Here is a 14,234-nt window from a genome sequence, read left to right as displayed (position 1 = left end):
GTTTCAAGAAATTTTTTGATTTCCTGTTTAATTTCTTCTTGGACCCACATGTCATTAAGTAGAATGTTGTTTAATTTCCATGGGTTCCTATAGTTTTCAGAGTTTCATTTATTATTGATTTCTAATTTTAATCTATAGTGATCAGAAAAAAATACATGGAATAATTCCAATTTTTTTGAATTTGTTAAGACTCTCTTTGTGACCTAACAGGTGGTCTATCCTGGAGAATGTTCCATGTGCTGATGAGAAGAATGAATATTCTGAGGTTGTTGAGTTGAATGTTCTGTAGATATCTGCCAAATCCAATTGGTCTAAAGTATTGTTTAAATCTTGTGTTTCTCTGTTGTTTTTTTGCCTACATGATCTGTCCAATGGTAAGAGCGGGTTGTTCAGGTCCCCCACTATTATGGTGTTAGTGTCTATTTCTTTTTTTAGATCTAATAGCGTTTGCTTTGTAAATCTGGCTGCTCCAACATTAGGTGCATATATATTTATGATTGTTATGTCTTCTTGAAGGATAGATCCTTCTATCATTATATATTGGCCATCTTTATCTTTTTTAATGGTTTTTGCTTTAAAGTCTATTTTATCTGATATAAGAATAGCAACTCCAGCTCATTTTTCATTTCTACTTGCATGATATATCTTTTTCCATCCTTTCACCCTTAGTCTATATGTGTCTTTATAGGTCAAGTGAGTCTCTTGGAGACAGCATATTGTTGGGTCCATCCAGTCAGTCTGTGTCTTTTGAATGGGGAATTTAGTCCCTTTTTAATCCAGTCAGTCAGTCTGTGTCTTTTGAATGGGGAATTTAGTCCCTTTACATTTGAAGTTATTATTGAAAGGTGTTGATTTACCTCTAGCATTACACTGATTTTTGTTTAGATGTCTTAAGTATCTTTTATTCCTTTCTTTCAAATTTTGTTTGTCTTCTGTATTTGTTGGTTTCTTGGGGTGACAGATAAACTATTTTTTTCTCTTTCGTTAGCATTTTTGTTTTGCTGGTAGGTATTGCTCTTTCTTGCGTATTCATGGTAGTGATGGTTGTTTTTGTGGTATCAAACCCAGTACTTCCTTGAGAATTTCTTGTAGGGCTGGTCATGTGGTAGTGAACTCCCACTGTTTTTGTTTATCTGAGAAATATACTATTTGTCCTTCATTTTGGAAGGATAGCTTTGCTGGGTAAAGTATTCTTGGCTGGCAATTTTTGTCCTTTAGTGTTTTGAATATATCATCCCATTCTTTTCTGGCTTTTAGAGTTTCTGATGAAAAGTCTGATGTTATTCTGATTGGGGTTAACTTATAAGTGACTTGCCACTTCTCTCTTGCAGCATTTAAGATTCTTTCTTTGTCTTTGATTTTTGTCAGTTTGATTATCACATGTCTTGGAGAGGACCTTTTTGGGTTGAATGTGTTTGGTGATCTTTGGGCTTCCTGAATCTAGGGATCTATGACTTTCCCTATACCTGGGAAGTTTTCTGCTATTTATCTCATTGAGTATGTTTTTAATGCCATTTCCTTTTTCCTCCCCTTCTGGAATACCCATGATTCAGACATCTGGGTGCTTAAGGTTGTCAGTTGTCTCTCTTAAATTTTCTTCAATATCTTGTTTCTTTTTTCTTTTTTTCTGGTCTGCCTGTAATAATTCAAACAGCCTGTCTTTGGGGTCAGAAATTCTTTCTTCTGCTTGTTCCAGTCTGCTGGTTAAACTCTCTGTTGTACTTTCTATTTCATTGAATGAATCCTTCAGCTCCACAAGCTCAGCTACATTCTTTTTCAAGGCATTGATTTCTTCATACATTTCTTCTTTCAGTTTCTGTATGTTTTTTCTCATTTCATTGTGTTGTTTCACTGAGTTTTCTTTTATCTCATTTAGTTTCCTTAGAATAGTTACTCTAAATTCCTTGTCTGTCATTTCAAAGACTTCCTGTTCTATAGGATCTAGCACTTGTAAGTTATTAATTTCCTTTGGTGATGATGTACTTTCTTGATTTTTCATATTTCTGGTTTCTTTCCTTTGGTGTTTTGTCATTGTGACCTAGGGTATCACAGTTCACTAGTTTCACCCTGATGTCTGGCTTGGATCCTGAAGGGTCTGCTGCTTCTGGACACAGAAACTAGCCTGGACTGGAAGTCCCACCCCACCTTCACCAGCTTGTCGGGTGGTGTGGGAGTCCAGAGACTCTCAAGTCACTCACAGAGACAGACAGCCTGGGCCAGAATTCTCGCCCCACCTGCCTTCACCGGCTTGTCAGGCTTGGGGCTTCAGAGCCTGTGCCTCTCAGGTCACTCACGGAGACGGGAGAGCCTGGGCTGAAATTCCTGCCCTGTCAGCCTTCACCAGCTTGTCTGGCTCGGGGCTTGGGAACTCATCCCTCTCAGGTCGCTCATGGAGATGAAAGGCCTGCACCAGAAGTCCCGCCCCACCAGCATTCACCAGCTTGTTTGACTCAGTCTTAAAGTCCCGGAGCCTCTCAGGCCACTCACGGAGATGGGACGGCCTCCACCCCTAATTTTTAAAAGTGGAAAAACATATGTCCTAGAGAACACCCCATATGAGTACATAACAATCTTCTTCCTTCTCTTTTAGAGCTTTATGGTATTCAGTCATGTGGAAATATACCATTGTTTAATCTACTAATTCCCTACTGATGGGCATGTGGGCTGCCTTCATCTCTTGCTGTTACAAATGATGCTGCAATAAACAGTCTTGCACATGAATCATTTTATATTTTTGCCAGTGAGTAATTGGGACAGATTTCTAAAAGTAGGATTTCTGGGTCGAAGAGTAAATGCATGTATAATTTGGCTGGATATTAATGAATTTCCCACTGTAAATGCTATAGCATCTTGCATTCCACTGAGCAACATATTTAAGAGCCCCATGGCTTAGCCAACAGAGTGTATTGACAAACTTTTGGATTTCTGCCAATCTAATTTCCCACTGTAAATGCTATAGCATCTTGCATTCCACTGAGCAACATATATAAGAGCCCCATGGCTTAGCCAACAGAGTGTATTGACAAACTTTTGGATTTCTGCCAATCTAATAGGTAATAAATGGAAGTTCAATATGATTTTTAATTTATATTTCTCATTATAAATTTAAGCATTTTTTTCATTTATTTATGTACCAGTTATATGTATTTCTCTCTGAACCTTTTATTTATACCTCTCCAGGTCCGGTTGTCAACATCTTCTTTGTTTCTAAAAACCTCCTCTCATCGGTCATTTAAATTTTTATCTTGCTTATCCTTCCTCCCCTTTCCTTCCTTCTTTTGTTCTTTCCTTTCTTGCTTTCTTTCCTTTTTTTTTTTTTCTGTTGCTCAAGAGGGTTTTTTGTTTGTTTTTCCTGAAGTGACAATTTATCAACATTTTTCCTTACCACATCTGGACTTTGAGTCACAGTTAGGAAAGTATATCCCCATTCTCAGTTTGTAGATAAATTCACTCATGTTTTCTGCTGGTTAGTACTCACATGGTTTCAATTTGCATATTTAGATTTCTGATCCATTTGATTTATTTCCTAGTGTATACTGTGAAAACATACAATTTTATGCTTTTCCTTATGGCTATTCAATGATCCTAATTTCACTTATTAATAAGTTTATTTGCCTCTACTGATTTGACGTGTATGCATACCGTATTTCTGTATGCAAGTGGTTCTAAGATTTTCTATTCTGTTTCATTGGGCTACCTATCCATTTTAATTATAGAGACTTTAAAACCTATTTTTAAAAAACTAGTAAGGTCATCCCTTATGCTTTTCGGGGATTCCCTGGTTATTCTCGCTTGTTTATTTTTACAAGCAAACTTAGTAATCAGTTTACAACTTTAGCTCTAAAACAAAACCCATTGACATAACAATGTTGAATCTTCCTAAGAACGTAGCATGCCTTTGCCCTTGTGCAACTGTACTTCTGTGTGTGCTTGTAGGAGTGCATGATTTTCCTCATAATTCCTATAAAGTTTTGCCTAGGTCCTATCTGTCTATTTACCTATCTACCTACCTACCTATGTCACACATATGTTTTTTTGTTCTATTAGTGAGAAAAAGCAAAAAAACAACTCACACAAATTTACACTACCACTCACTCCTGTAGAAAAAGTTACTATACCTGGTTCATTGTAATAGCCAAAAAAGCGTAAGATGCTGAGCCCTTCAATGTAATTAAAAGGTTCCCTACTGAAACAAAAAATGAAACTTGTAGAGTACATGAGATATTAAAAGACATTCCTAAGTGCTTGTGGCCAAAATTGAGACTGATGAAGCTATACACACTAATGAGTCATTGGACATTTCAAATCATTCTTGGTTGATTTAAATCTCTTTCATAGCAAAGAAGACGGTATTGCCAGTGTGATTATAGAAGGTAAAGACTTGAAAAAATTTCAACTGAAGCAGAGATTTTCTTAAGAATAATCACATAATTGTATTCAAGCTTCTTTGGGTTCACATGGAAATGGTCATAGCATCTGTATGGGCAGCAGCTCAGTGCCTGGGCTCCGGAGCAGCTCTAGTTCCTGAATGACATGTTAAATCCTTCTTAAACTGGAAACATTGTTATTCACCAAGATTTGGTTGCAATAAAAGTTGAGATTTGATCTTCACTGCACAATAAAATATGGTCATTAAAAGGGAAAATGGCATTAAGTACATAGCATTAAATTCACATTTTTAAATTGGTATGTGAGGAACTGATAACATCTCAACACAGCTGCTGTTAGATTCAGAAGTAAGACAATTGTCATGTGACACATATTAGCTCATTTACTGCTTAGGTTAAACAAAATAATTAGACTTTCTTTAATCAAAAGTAAATTTGATTTGACTTTTTGGCTGGACAATAAGGGCTCATTTTGCCAATTAGTTCATATGGTAGACATTTTCCATAAACTGAATGAGCTAAATGTATAAACCCAAGATCTTGACAAAAATAGATTTAAGGTTTGGGATAGGATTTAAAAAATTCACTTAAAAAACCTGTTTTGGCATAAATTAGTGAAAATTAACAATATTACAATTTCCTCAACCCTTACTGATGATATGTGAGACTTACAAAGTGCCTATGAACAAAACACAATGAATATAATTATCATTTGCTAAGTCTTGGTGCAACATTTTTTTCTTATACCTCCCAGAAGTCAATAACTCCAGTGAGATTAACAAATCCCTTTGCAAGTCAGATGGCTTCCAAATTTTTGCTATTGACAAATGTGAAAGATAACCTAATCAGGAACAGGTAAAAGATCATTCAAAACAATTTCTGATGATAGATCAGTATGTGATTTTTGGCAGGTTATCCAGAAGGACTTCAAAGAATTGAAAGGTACTGATTATATAAGGACTTTTCCATTGTTATGTACTATTTATGTAAAATGTTTCCTGGAGGCATACATCAGTAAAAATGAAGAGGCACAGAATTAATGTTGAATCTTTTCTAGTTTTATCAATAAATCATGTTCATCAATGAATATATGGAATAAATTTTTTAAAATTACCTTTAATCTTATCAAGAAATGTCTTTTTAAGAAAAATTTATTTTTCCTGCTTAACAATTATATATCTACAAGTATAATATATTAATTAACATTGACTTGATTATACTGCAACTGTTATAAGAACTCATTCCCCAGAAATATTTTCCTATATTAAGATTTATGATCACATGAAATAAAAACATCTAACTTAGATATTTTTCTTTCATATCACATTTTATTTCAAGTCTTTATAAAAAAACTTTCAAGCATAAAATATACACTGAATTGAATAAAATTCTACATGGGGACTGGCACAGAAATATGAAATCAAGAAAAAGAACAATGATGCAAAATTTGTTACATTTTTTTTCTTACATTACATTCTTTTTCTTGATTTCTCATTCTGTGCTGGTCCCCATGTAAAATTCTTTTCTACTCAGTATCTATTTATGCTTGAAAGATGTCATGAAATACATTCTTTCAATATATTTAAAATTATGAAGAAACTATTTACATGCCAACTATGAGATGTGAGAGCATAGGCATTTTAAAAACACTCTTTCCAGGGCTCCACAAGCAAAGTGTAGTCACAGAGCTTAGCAACTCGTAGCTCCAGGGATAGAAAACAGGTCTTTATGGCTCCCAAACCTCAGGCTACTCCTGATAGTGTATGAAAATAATTTTACAAAGTGTAAATTAAATTAATCCAGTGGAGGATTCTCCTGATCACACTGACTGGTACAGAGAAAAATAAAAACTAAAATATTCTACATCTTCCAAATGTAGCATGGGCAACTGTAAAAGAAGCCAAAGCAGCTTTGTGAATCTATCTAGGCTACAAAAAACAACCATACAAACAAAACTAACTGATATGGATTGAATTGTGTTCCCCAAGTTTTAAGTCATTAAAGCTTAATTCCCACTGTAACTGTTGAGAGTAGGAAATCTTATTACCGTAATTGAAAGGTGGGGCTTTGAAAGGTGGTAAGATTGTAGGACCAAGCCTAGTGAATGGATTAATAATGGTGGTCATGGGCGTGGTTCTGAGAGCTTTAAAAGGAGAGAACGTGAGAGTCTCTGTCTGCTTCCGCCATCTCACAATGTGATATCCTATGTCGCTGAAGCCATCACCAAGGAAGGCCTTCACCAGATATGTTCCCTGGACTTTGGACTTCCCAGCCTCAGAAAGTGTAAGCAATAAATTTTGTTTTCTTTATAAATCACCCAGTTTCAGGTACTTACGTCATATGCAAGAGAAATGGACTAATAAACTAAGCCACCCTGTAATTTCATTAGCTGGAAGGTTGTGCAAAGCAGAGAGACATTCTGCCCAATTAGCAGAAGCGCTGCTGGGCTGTTAGTACTCACGTTCAACCCCCTTCCCAACGATGCTGACTTCAAGGTGTCCTCGTCACTCTCCACGCCCGACAGCCCAAGCTGCTCAGTCTGGAACACAGCATGCACACCATCATGTCCAGGAGAAAGTGAGTTCAGAAAAAAAGTCATCCCTAGCAATCACTAAGGCAAGACATGCCAGCATGGTCACACTTTAAGTCAGCAGAATCGTTATTAAATAGCTGTAACCCAGGCCATTTCCCTTGGCTTATGAACTTGAAAGCCGTTTTAAAACAGCCCCTAATCAAAGTGCTGCTTAATTTAAAAATCACAACTTTGAAATCCACAACTCACGCAAAGAAGTTTTCTTTCTTCTTTTTCTCAAAAGCATCTCTTTAGCTTAGAAAAGGCACAATTTTAATACAATAGAGGGCCTGAGCTGATGTAGTTAGCTCAGCAATTAATTATAGTAATTAATTAGGCTTTGAAGATGTCGAAGTTTTAACTGCATAGGTAATTTGTTGAGTGTACACAGAAATAATTCACGAAATATATCACTCCCTATGCATAAAAGAAAAATGATCATATACCACCGACCACAGAATCACCTGGGTATAATTGAAAAACTCAATTTCTGAGCTTCCACCTGGCCTCCCAAATGAGAATGTCTGGGGACATGACCCAAGAATCCAATTGTTTAACTAGGTCATAAGGTGATTCTTAGGTATCTTTGAAAACTACTGTGTTAGGAAAATAAATAATGTCAAAATGGTACAAAACTATCATGTTTTAAAAACAACAAAACACGAAAATTTCAAAACAAAGACATCTGCCATCATTTACTTCAATCAAAATTATATATTTCAGTATATTCTCTGTTGAGATTTTATACACATACCCACATATTTAAAACACACACATATGCACATATTTTTCCTTTAAGGAGATATAGTAAAGAGTCAGTTTAGTTTCTCATTTACTTCAATCAAAATTATATATTTCAGTATATTCTCTGTTGAGATTTTATACACATACCCACATATTTGAAACACACACATATGCACATATTTTTCCTTTAAGGAGATATAGTAAAGAGTCAGTTTAGTTTTAAATGCCTTGATAATTCTCCATTCTTAGTCTCTGTTCACTGAAACATTTGCAAACTGTATGGCATCATAGGATTTTAGAAATCATTTTAAAAATTATTCATTCCATTTTATTACTGAAGAAATTAAAACCCACTCTTGTTAAGCACTGTACAATGTAAACAGGTGATTAACGCAGCAAGAACTTTGAAAAGACCGGCCTGGGTTCAGATTCTGGCATTTATAAATTCCAGCATTTACCAGTGTTATGGTTAGCTCAGAGTTGCTCAGCCTTAGTTTCTTCGCCTGTAAAATGGAGCTAACACCTCTCTCACCAGGTGTCTAGAAAGATTAAATGAGGTTGCGTTTAACTCAGTTTCTCAAATAATGAAAGCAGAGAAACAAGGAGTTAAGAAGTTCATGCAGAAAAAAACCAACGACAAATAATCCAACAAAGATAAGATTGAATAAGGGACCTCCAGGTAAAATATGATAGAATACATGAGAAGGAAAATGATCAATGAAAGACAGGTATATAAGAAACAAAAAATCACTTTAGCAAGTCCAGGACAGACAAAAGACAGGGTCTGACAAAAAGAAACGTCCCTCGCAATCAACAAGCCAGACGTGACCACTGGTGGCATTTTCCCTGAGGTATCCTTTGCCGCCTTATTTCTGCGTAAAACAAAAGCATTTCTAGATGTTCTCCTTGCTTTGATGGCAGTTTCACCTCTCAAAAGGAGGAAGGCACAGCAGAACAACTGCTGAGGTCATGCTGGAGGAGCAAGGAATGTCGATGTTACTGTGACCTGGTATTGTGTGGGCGCTGGGGAACTCGGTCCCAGAAAACACCGTGAAAATTCCAGGAACAACCACAACAAAAGCAACATTCACAGCATGATGAAAAGTAAAAACTCAAGGTTCTGATTCTGTCATTTCAAGTAATCTTGACAGGAAAAGGAGGTCAGGACAGGAGGAGAAAAGGAGGGGGAGGGAAGGAGAGGGAGGGGAGGAAGGAGGGGAGCAGGAGGGCACAAAAGATGTTACACAGTGAGACACACTGAGCACAGATCTTCAAAGAACACACAGAAACGGGAAAGGGCATGTGCAATCAGTAATAAACATGAGAATCACAAAACCATGATCAAAGCATCAGGAGACGTGAAGAGAAACTGAGCTCAGGTCTGTAAAAACTCATAAAGACAGCAAGTCTCTGCTCCTGCAGCCCCAGCTCCACGAGGCCTTCCCTTTCCAGGCTGGCTTTGCAGTCAGACAGTCCTGGTCTAAGCTTGAGACCCTGAGCAAGTTACTCTAGTTTTCTGAGTTCCAGTGTCCTCAACAGCAAATCTGGGGTGAATCAGGATCCCAACACTGCATGCTCCTGAGGGTCAGGAATGAGGTGTCCCAGCCTCGGGCATGGATGCACAGATCTGTGCTATGGTGCTGAGAAAGTTCCTAAGCAAACGTAAGCCCCCATTTTCTCTTGCCACTGCTAAAACTACACAGATGGAGAACAGTTCCCAATTGAGCTAGGGGAACGAAAGCCTAATGTTCATAGGAATGGGTTTATCTTTTGTAGTCTCATGTTTTAGTAAGGAAAAAAATATGAGATATTAGCAAAATATAACTATGAAGCAAACACAATAGGGATAATAAGCATTATCTTTTTCTTGGTAGTTAGAAGGCATTTATGGTTTTGAGAATCCAATAACATTATAAAAATATCCAGTTTTACTCTTTGTTCTATGATGTTAAATTACTCTATAACATTGTATCCAAAATATGACTGTAAGATTTATCTAATAAAGGCCAAAAAGATTAATATAATTAAGTTATCATGTGATATATTCCTAGAGCATATTGAGAGGATCAAAGAACACCTAAAATTTAAGCAAATGGACAAGTTCAACAACTGGTACTCTTCTCTACAAAGGGGCCTTAAGTGTAGCTCCTTGAGCCTTCATTTGTTATACAAGTTTTGAAGCTGCAGTTCATTTATAGAGATAGTGACTACTTTATTTATACTTAACTGTAGCATGCATTCACTCATTCATCGACCTAAAGGATATTTACTGAGTTTCAAACACATGCCAGGTTCTGTGTATGTACCAGACAGAAGAAGGGCACATAGCCCTGGCCTTCAGGAGCCCAAAGGCTTCATGTAATCCTGGTGAATAAAACACCATCACACCAAGTTTGTGCTCTAGGAATCAAGTGTGGACGTGCAAACTCAGTCATTTCAGTGCATGTTGATAAGCTCCCTTTTGCCTGAAGAAATTAAAATTCCTAAATATAATTATTTAGAAAAATTCCAAGATAGGTGGAGTTTAATATCTCAACAAACTATTATTACTTGATGCAAAACCATATGTGTATTTAATCCATTACCTTACTATTGCTTCTTTTCTTAACTTTGAAAAATCCCAGAATTTTTTTCTTCTCTTTATCTGTCTCATCATCGCCAAGTGATGATTTTCTAAAAGTGTCTGGGAAAAAAAAAAGTAGTAAGTTATTTTTATTTTGTATTTAATCCATTACCTTACTATTGCTTCTTTTCTTAACTTTGAAAAATCCCAGAATTTTTTTCTTCTCTTTATCTGTCTCATCATTGCCAAGTGATGATTTTCTAAAAGTGTCTGGGAAAAAAAAAAGTAGTAAGTTATTTTTATTTTTTAGCATTTTAAATAAGAGATTAAATACTTCACCTTAAAAATCTTAATAATGAATCTTCTCATCTTAAACTCTTAGCTGTTATAAGAGAGAAAAATGATCAACTATTGAATTCAAATCTTTTTGAGCCACCCCAAAGCCTTCAGGCTCATTTAGGAAGTCACTGAAAGTTCTTGCAGTCTTTCAGGGATTGTGGCTGCATCTTCTCTGGGTGTGGTTGTGTACTTTAGGAGAATAAAACAACAAATAAATCAATGAACATTATTGGACAAGACAGCACTGTCCAATAGGAAGCTAAAGAGAACCACATATGTAATTCTATACTCTCTAGTAGCCACATTCAAAAGAACCAAGTGAAATTAACTTATTAATAACTTTTTAAATCCAATGTACCAAATATTATCATTCCACTGTGTAATCAATATAAAAGTTATTGAAGAGGTATTTTACATTCATTTTGGCGCTAAGTCTTCAGGATCCAGCACCTATGGCATATAGCTCATCTTGGCATGGACTGGCCACGTGCAAGTGGCCAGGAGCCAGGTGTGCCCTGCAGCTCCGATGTCTGAATCCGATGGCACAGCTCCAGAATCACAAGTGAGGAAAAAACACCGACTGAGCAAAATGAGTCAGTGGCCTCCCTGCTCATTTGCAGAACACAGAGGAACAGTGAGCAGTGGCCCAGGTGGTACGTGACACCCTCGCAGCAGATCTCCCAGGACACACACTTCCAGGTTTTCCTTCCTCTACTGCACCCAGAATGTTTCTCCTGTTAATTACATGCTCCAGAGGGCAACTGTTTCCTCTTTTTCTTTTTTCTTTTTTTTTTGTCTTGAGCTCTAAATCCTCAATCTCTCTTTCTTGGTGTTTCCTCCCTCGGGATTTTAGAGCTAGGATGGGCTCTCTCATGTTCCAGATGAGGACACTGGAGCCCAGATGCACCAGGTGGCTGACAAGCTACCAAGGGCCATGATTGCCAAAGCAAGGTGCGACTAGCAGCACAAGCCTCCCCAGCAGCTTGTGAGGGATGCAAATCTGCGGCCTCTCCAGACCTCTAGATCCAGAACCCTGGGGGCAAGCCAGCAGTGTGCAGTTTAACCACTGCCCCCCCACCCTGGGAGACTTCGGCTGAGGGTCTGGGGAACTCACATGAGAAGGTGCTGCAGAGAGAGCACCTACACCTGACAAGTACCTGGGCAAACTGCTGAGACTCCCAGTCTCAGTTTCTTCATCTGCAGATTGGGGTGATTATGTTAACTGTGAGGGACAGTGCTCAGCAGCTGGCACATGCAGCTCTAGCATGACTACAATTGCTATTATTCATTCATTTGCTCGCAAAGGCCACTCCAGGCCCTGGCCACTAATTCATTTAGTTCTTCTCTCTCAAGCCACGACAAGAGGAGTGAAAATTTAGGTGTTCCTGAAGGACAGAAAAATCAGTCTTCCCTTGTCACTCCGACCTGCTAGAGAGCCAGTCCACTGGTGGAAAAAAAAATCACAAACTTGGATTTTACAAATTCTGCCATTAGAATAACAACCCAAACAAAGGTAAATATCAATTCTTTATCTGCTAATATACAATTTCAAATGTGAGTTACAGAACAGACATAAAATCAGTGCATGAGTCACATATGCATGAACATTAATAGTGTCTACCCAGCACAGCAAAAACCAAGCATTCATGATCCTTAAATCATTCCGTAAGGAGCAAAGGCTCACGATTTAATCACGAGGACCAGGGCTCTTGATTACATGCCAAGAGGCCCCAACCGAGGAGATCAGGGGACTGACTCCATCACACAGCATCCAAACCAGAGGACCCGCCTCAACACGAGGCCACTACACAGATACATGTGAACACAAACATTGTAAAGTTAGTCGGATCGAAACCCTCTATTACAGAGCTATAAAAGAGTAAAATATAGTATACCCTGGGGTAAAACTCTATCTAAACTATAGCATGCATCATTATGTATATGTATAATGTAGGATGTTTCTAGAATTGAGTGGGTGTGACATAGATACATTAAAGTGGATAGTATTAAAGTACCTGCAGATAAACAAGGAACAGACAGAACACGTACTGGCACACAGGCTATATGACATTCACCACAAAAATGGTAGAGTGGATCAGAAAACTGCAACAAAATTGAGTCTGACATTTCTCTCCCTGAATGGTGACAGTGACTGGTCCCTGTCCCCATAAGACTGAGGTTGGCTCCAGCAATGAAAGTGTAGGAATGGCCCTGGCACCCCGGCACTTTCTCATGTGCCGCAGCTGTCTGGAGGCAGCAGGGCCCAAGACTCACAGCTCTGACCTGTGCGGAAAACACATGGTTTATTTTTAAGGGTGAGGCTTTGGCCACCCACTGGTGGGGGCGGCCTGTGAGGCCTCTGAGGCCCTGCAGACACTGCTGAAGGATCTGTTTGAGAGCAAAGTGAGAGAACTCAGTGTTGATGCCAGCTACCCAGGCAGGGCAGCAACGCATGCTGGCACACGCCCAGGCCCGGGCAGAGGTGCAGTGACGATCAGGAATCCAGTTTCAAGAACATGTTCATTTGGGCATGAAATCTATCTTGTCTGAATTTACTATAAGTTTCAAGAAAGTAAATACTAACAAAAGTTGGGGGGGGGGTCACACTTAATCTATAAAGATAGTATGTGCTATATACTCTTTGGAAGCATTAAAATGTCTGATAAAGATAAACTGAGGAATTAAAGAGAAGTGGAGAAAGATGAAGGAATTCTTAATAATCAACTACCTCAAACCCCGCGTTTGTCCAGATGAGAAAATGGAAAATCAGAGTAGTCTGGTGACCAAGACAGTCACCAAGCAAGAAAATGGAAGAGGTCAGCATTTCCAATCACATGATGTGGCATTCCCAACGTGCGGGGCTCTGGGTCCCCTCCACGTACACAGCACCGGACTCCACGTATGCTGGACATTAAAGGGGGAGTTCTTTAGTTCACTTGTTCTCTGTCCATATCCTGAAATAAGATCAACCAGAACTGATCAAGTCTTCACATCTATGAGTTTTCTGTTCCCATGGACTCTCCTTTCACACTGCTTCTTAACAGAGAATGCTTATCTTTTCGTATTCATCTGCACTGTGAGAGGGTGTAGACCAACGCCAGACGAGGAACAGTAAGGCAAGTCCAGGCCACACTTTCTCAGACACTCCACCCACAGACTGTGGTTCCAGACCTGTGATGAGTTTTTCTTTAATTAATTTGCTTTCTAGAAATAAAACCTATTGTTAAATACTCTAACAAAATAGAAAAAAAACTTTCCGTAAAATACAAAGACTCATTGGGATTCTAATGAGCCTTTTGAAGCATGCGTGTGTGTGTGTGTGTGTGTGTGTGTTTGTGTGGAGAAGGAAAATTTCTAAGAATAAATGCAAAATCTGGCTTCATCATTTGCATACCTGTCTGTGACAGGGAAGGTTAAATTTCAACATCCCCGAATTCTGCAGTCCGCAGGACAGACCTCAAGGGCAGGGAAGCAGAGGTGAGAAAGGAACAGAGCCTTGTCTGCATCCACCACTTCCACTGGGCCCTGAAATTCCATGTTTATAATGGACCCTTTTTCTTTTTTTTTTTTTTTTTTTTTTTTCCTCTTTTTCCGTGTCCGGCAACGGATCGCAACCCTCAGTGTCGCC

General features: G+C 38.3%; 1 protein-coding gene across 1 annotated transcript in view; it reads right to left on the bottom strand.

Moving 5' to 3' along the window:
• Positions 1–14,234, bottom strand: part of COBL (cordon-bleu WH2 repeat protein) — a 252,917-nt gene that overhangs the window by 199,936 nt on the left and 38,747 nt on the right. The window contains exons 7-8 of the mRNA XM_008571826.1: positions 10,440–10,537; positions 6,850–6,927 (exon numbers count right to left, since the gene is read on the bottom strand). Coding sequence (XP_008570048.1) covers positions 6,850–6,927; positions 10,440–10,537 — 176 coding nt within the window. The remainder of the gene's footprint in view (positions 1–6,849; positions 6,928–10,439; positions 10,538–14,234) is intronic.

This window comes from Galeopterus variegatus, unplaced genomic scaffold (assembly GCF_000696425.1).
Source record: "Galeopterus variegatus unplaced genomic scaffold, G_variegatus-3.0.2 Scaffold44, whole genome shotgun sequence".
Lineage (NCBI taxonomy): Eukaryota > Metazoa > Chordata > Mammalia > Dermoptera > Cynocephalidae > Galeopterus > Galeopterus variegatus.
The sequence above is the reverse complement of the archived record's forward strand: the minus strand, read 5'-3'. Positions and strand labels throughout refer to the sequence as shown.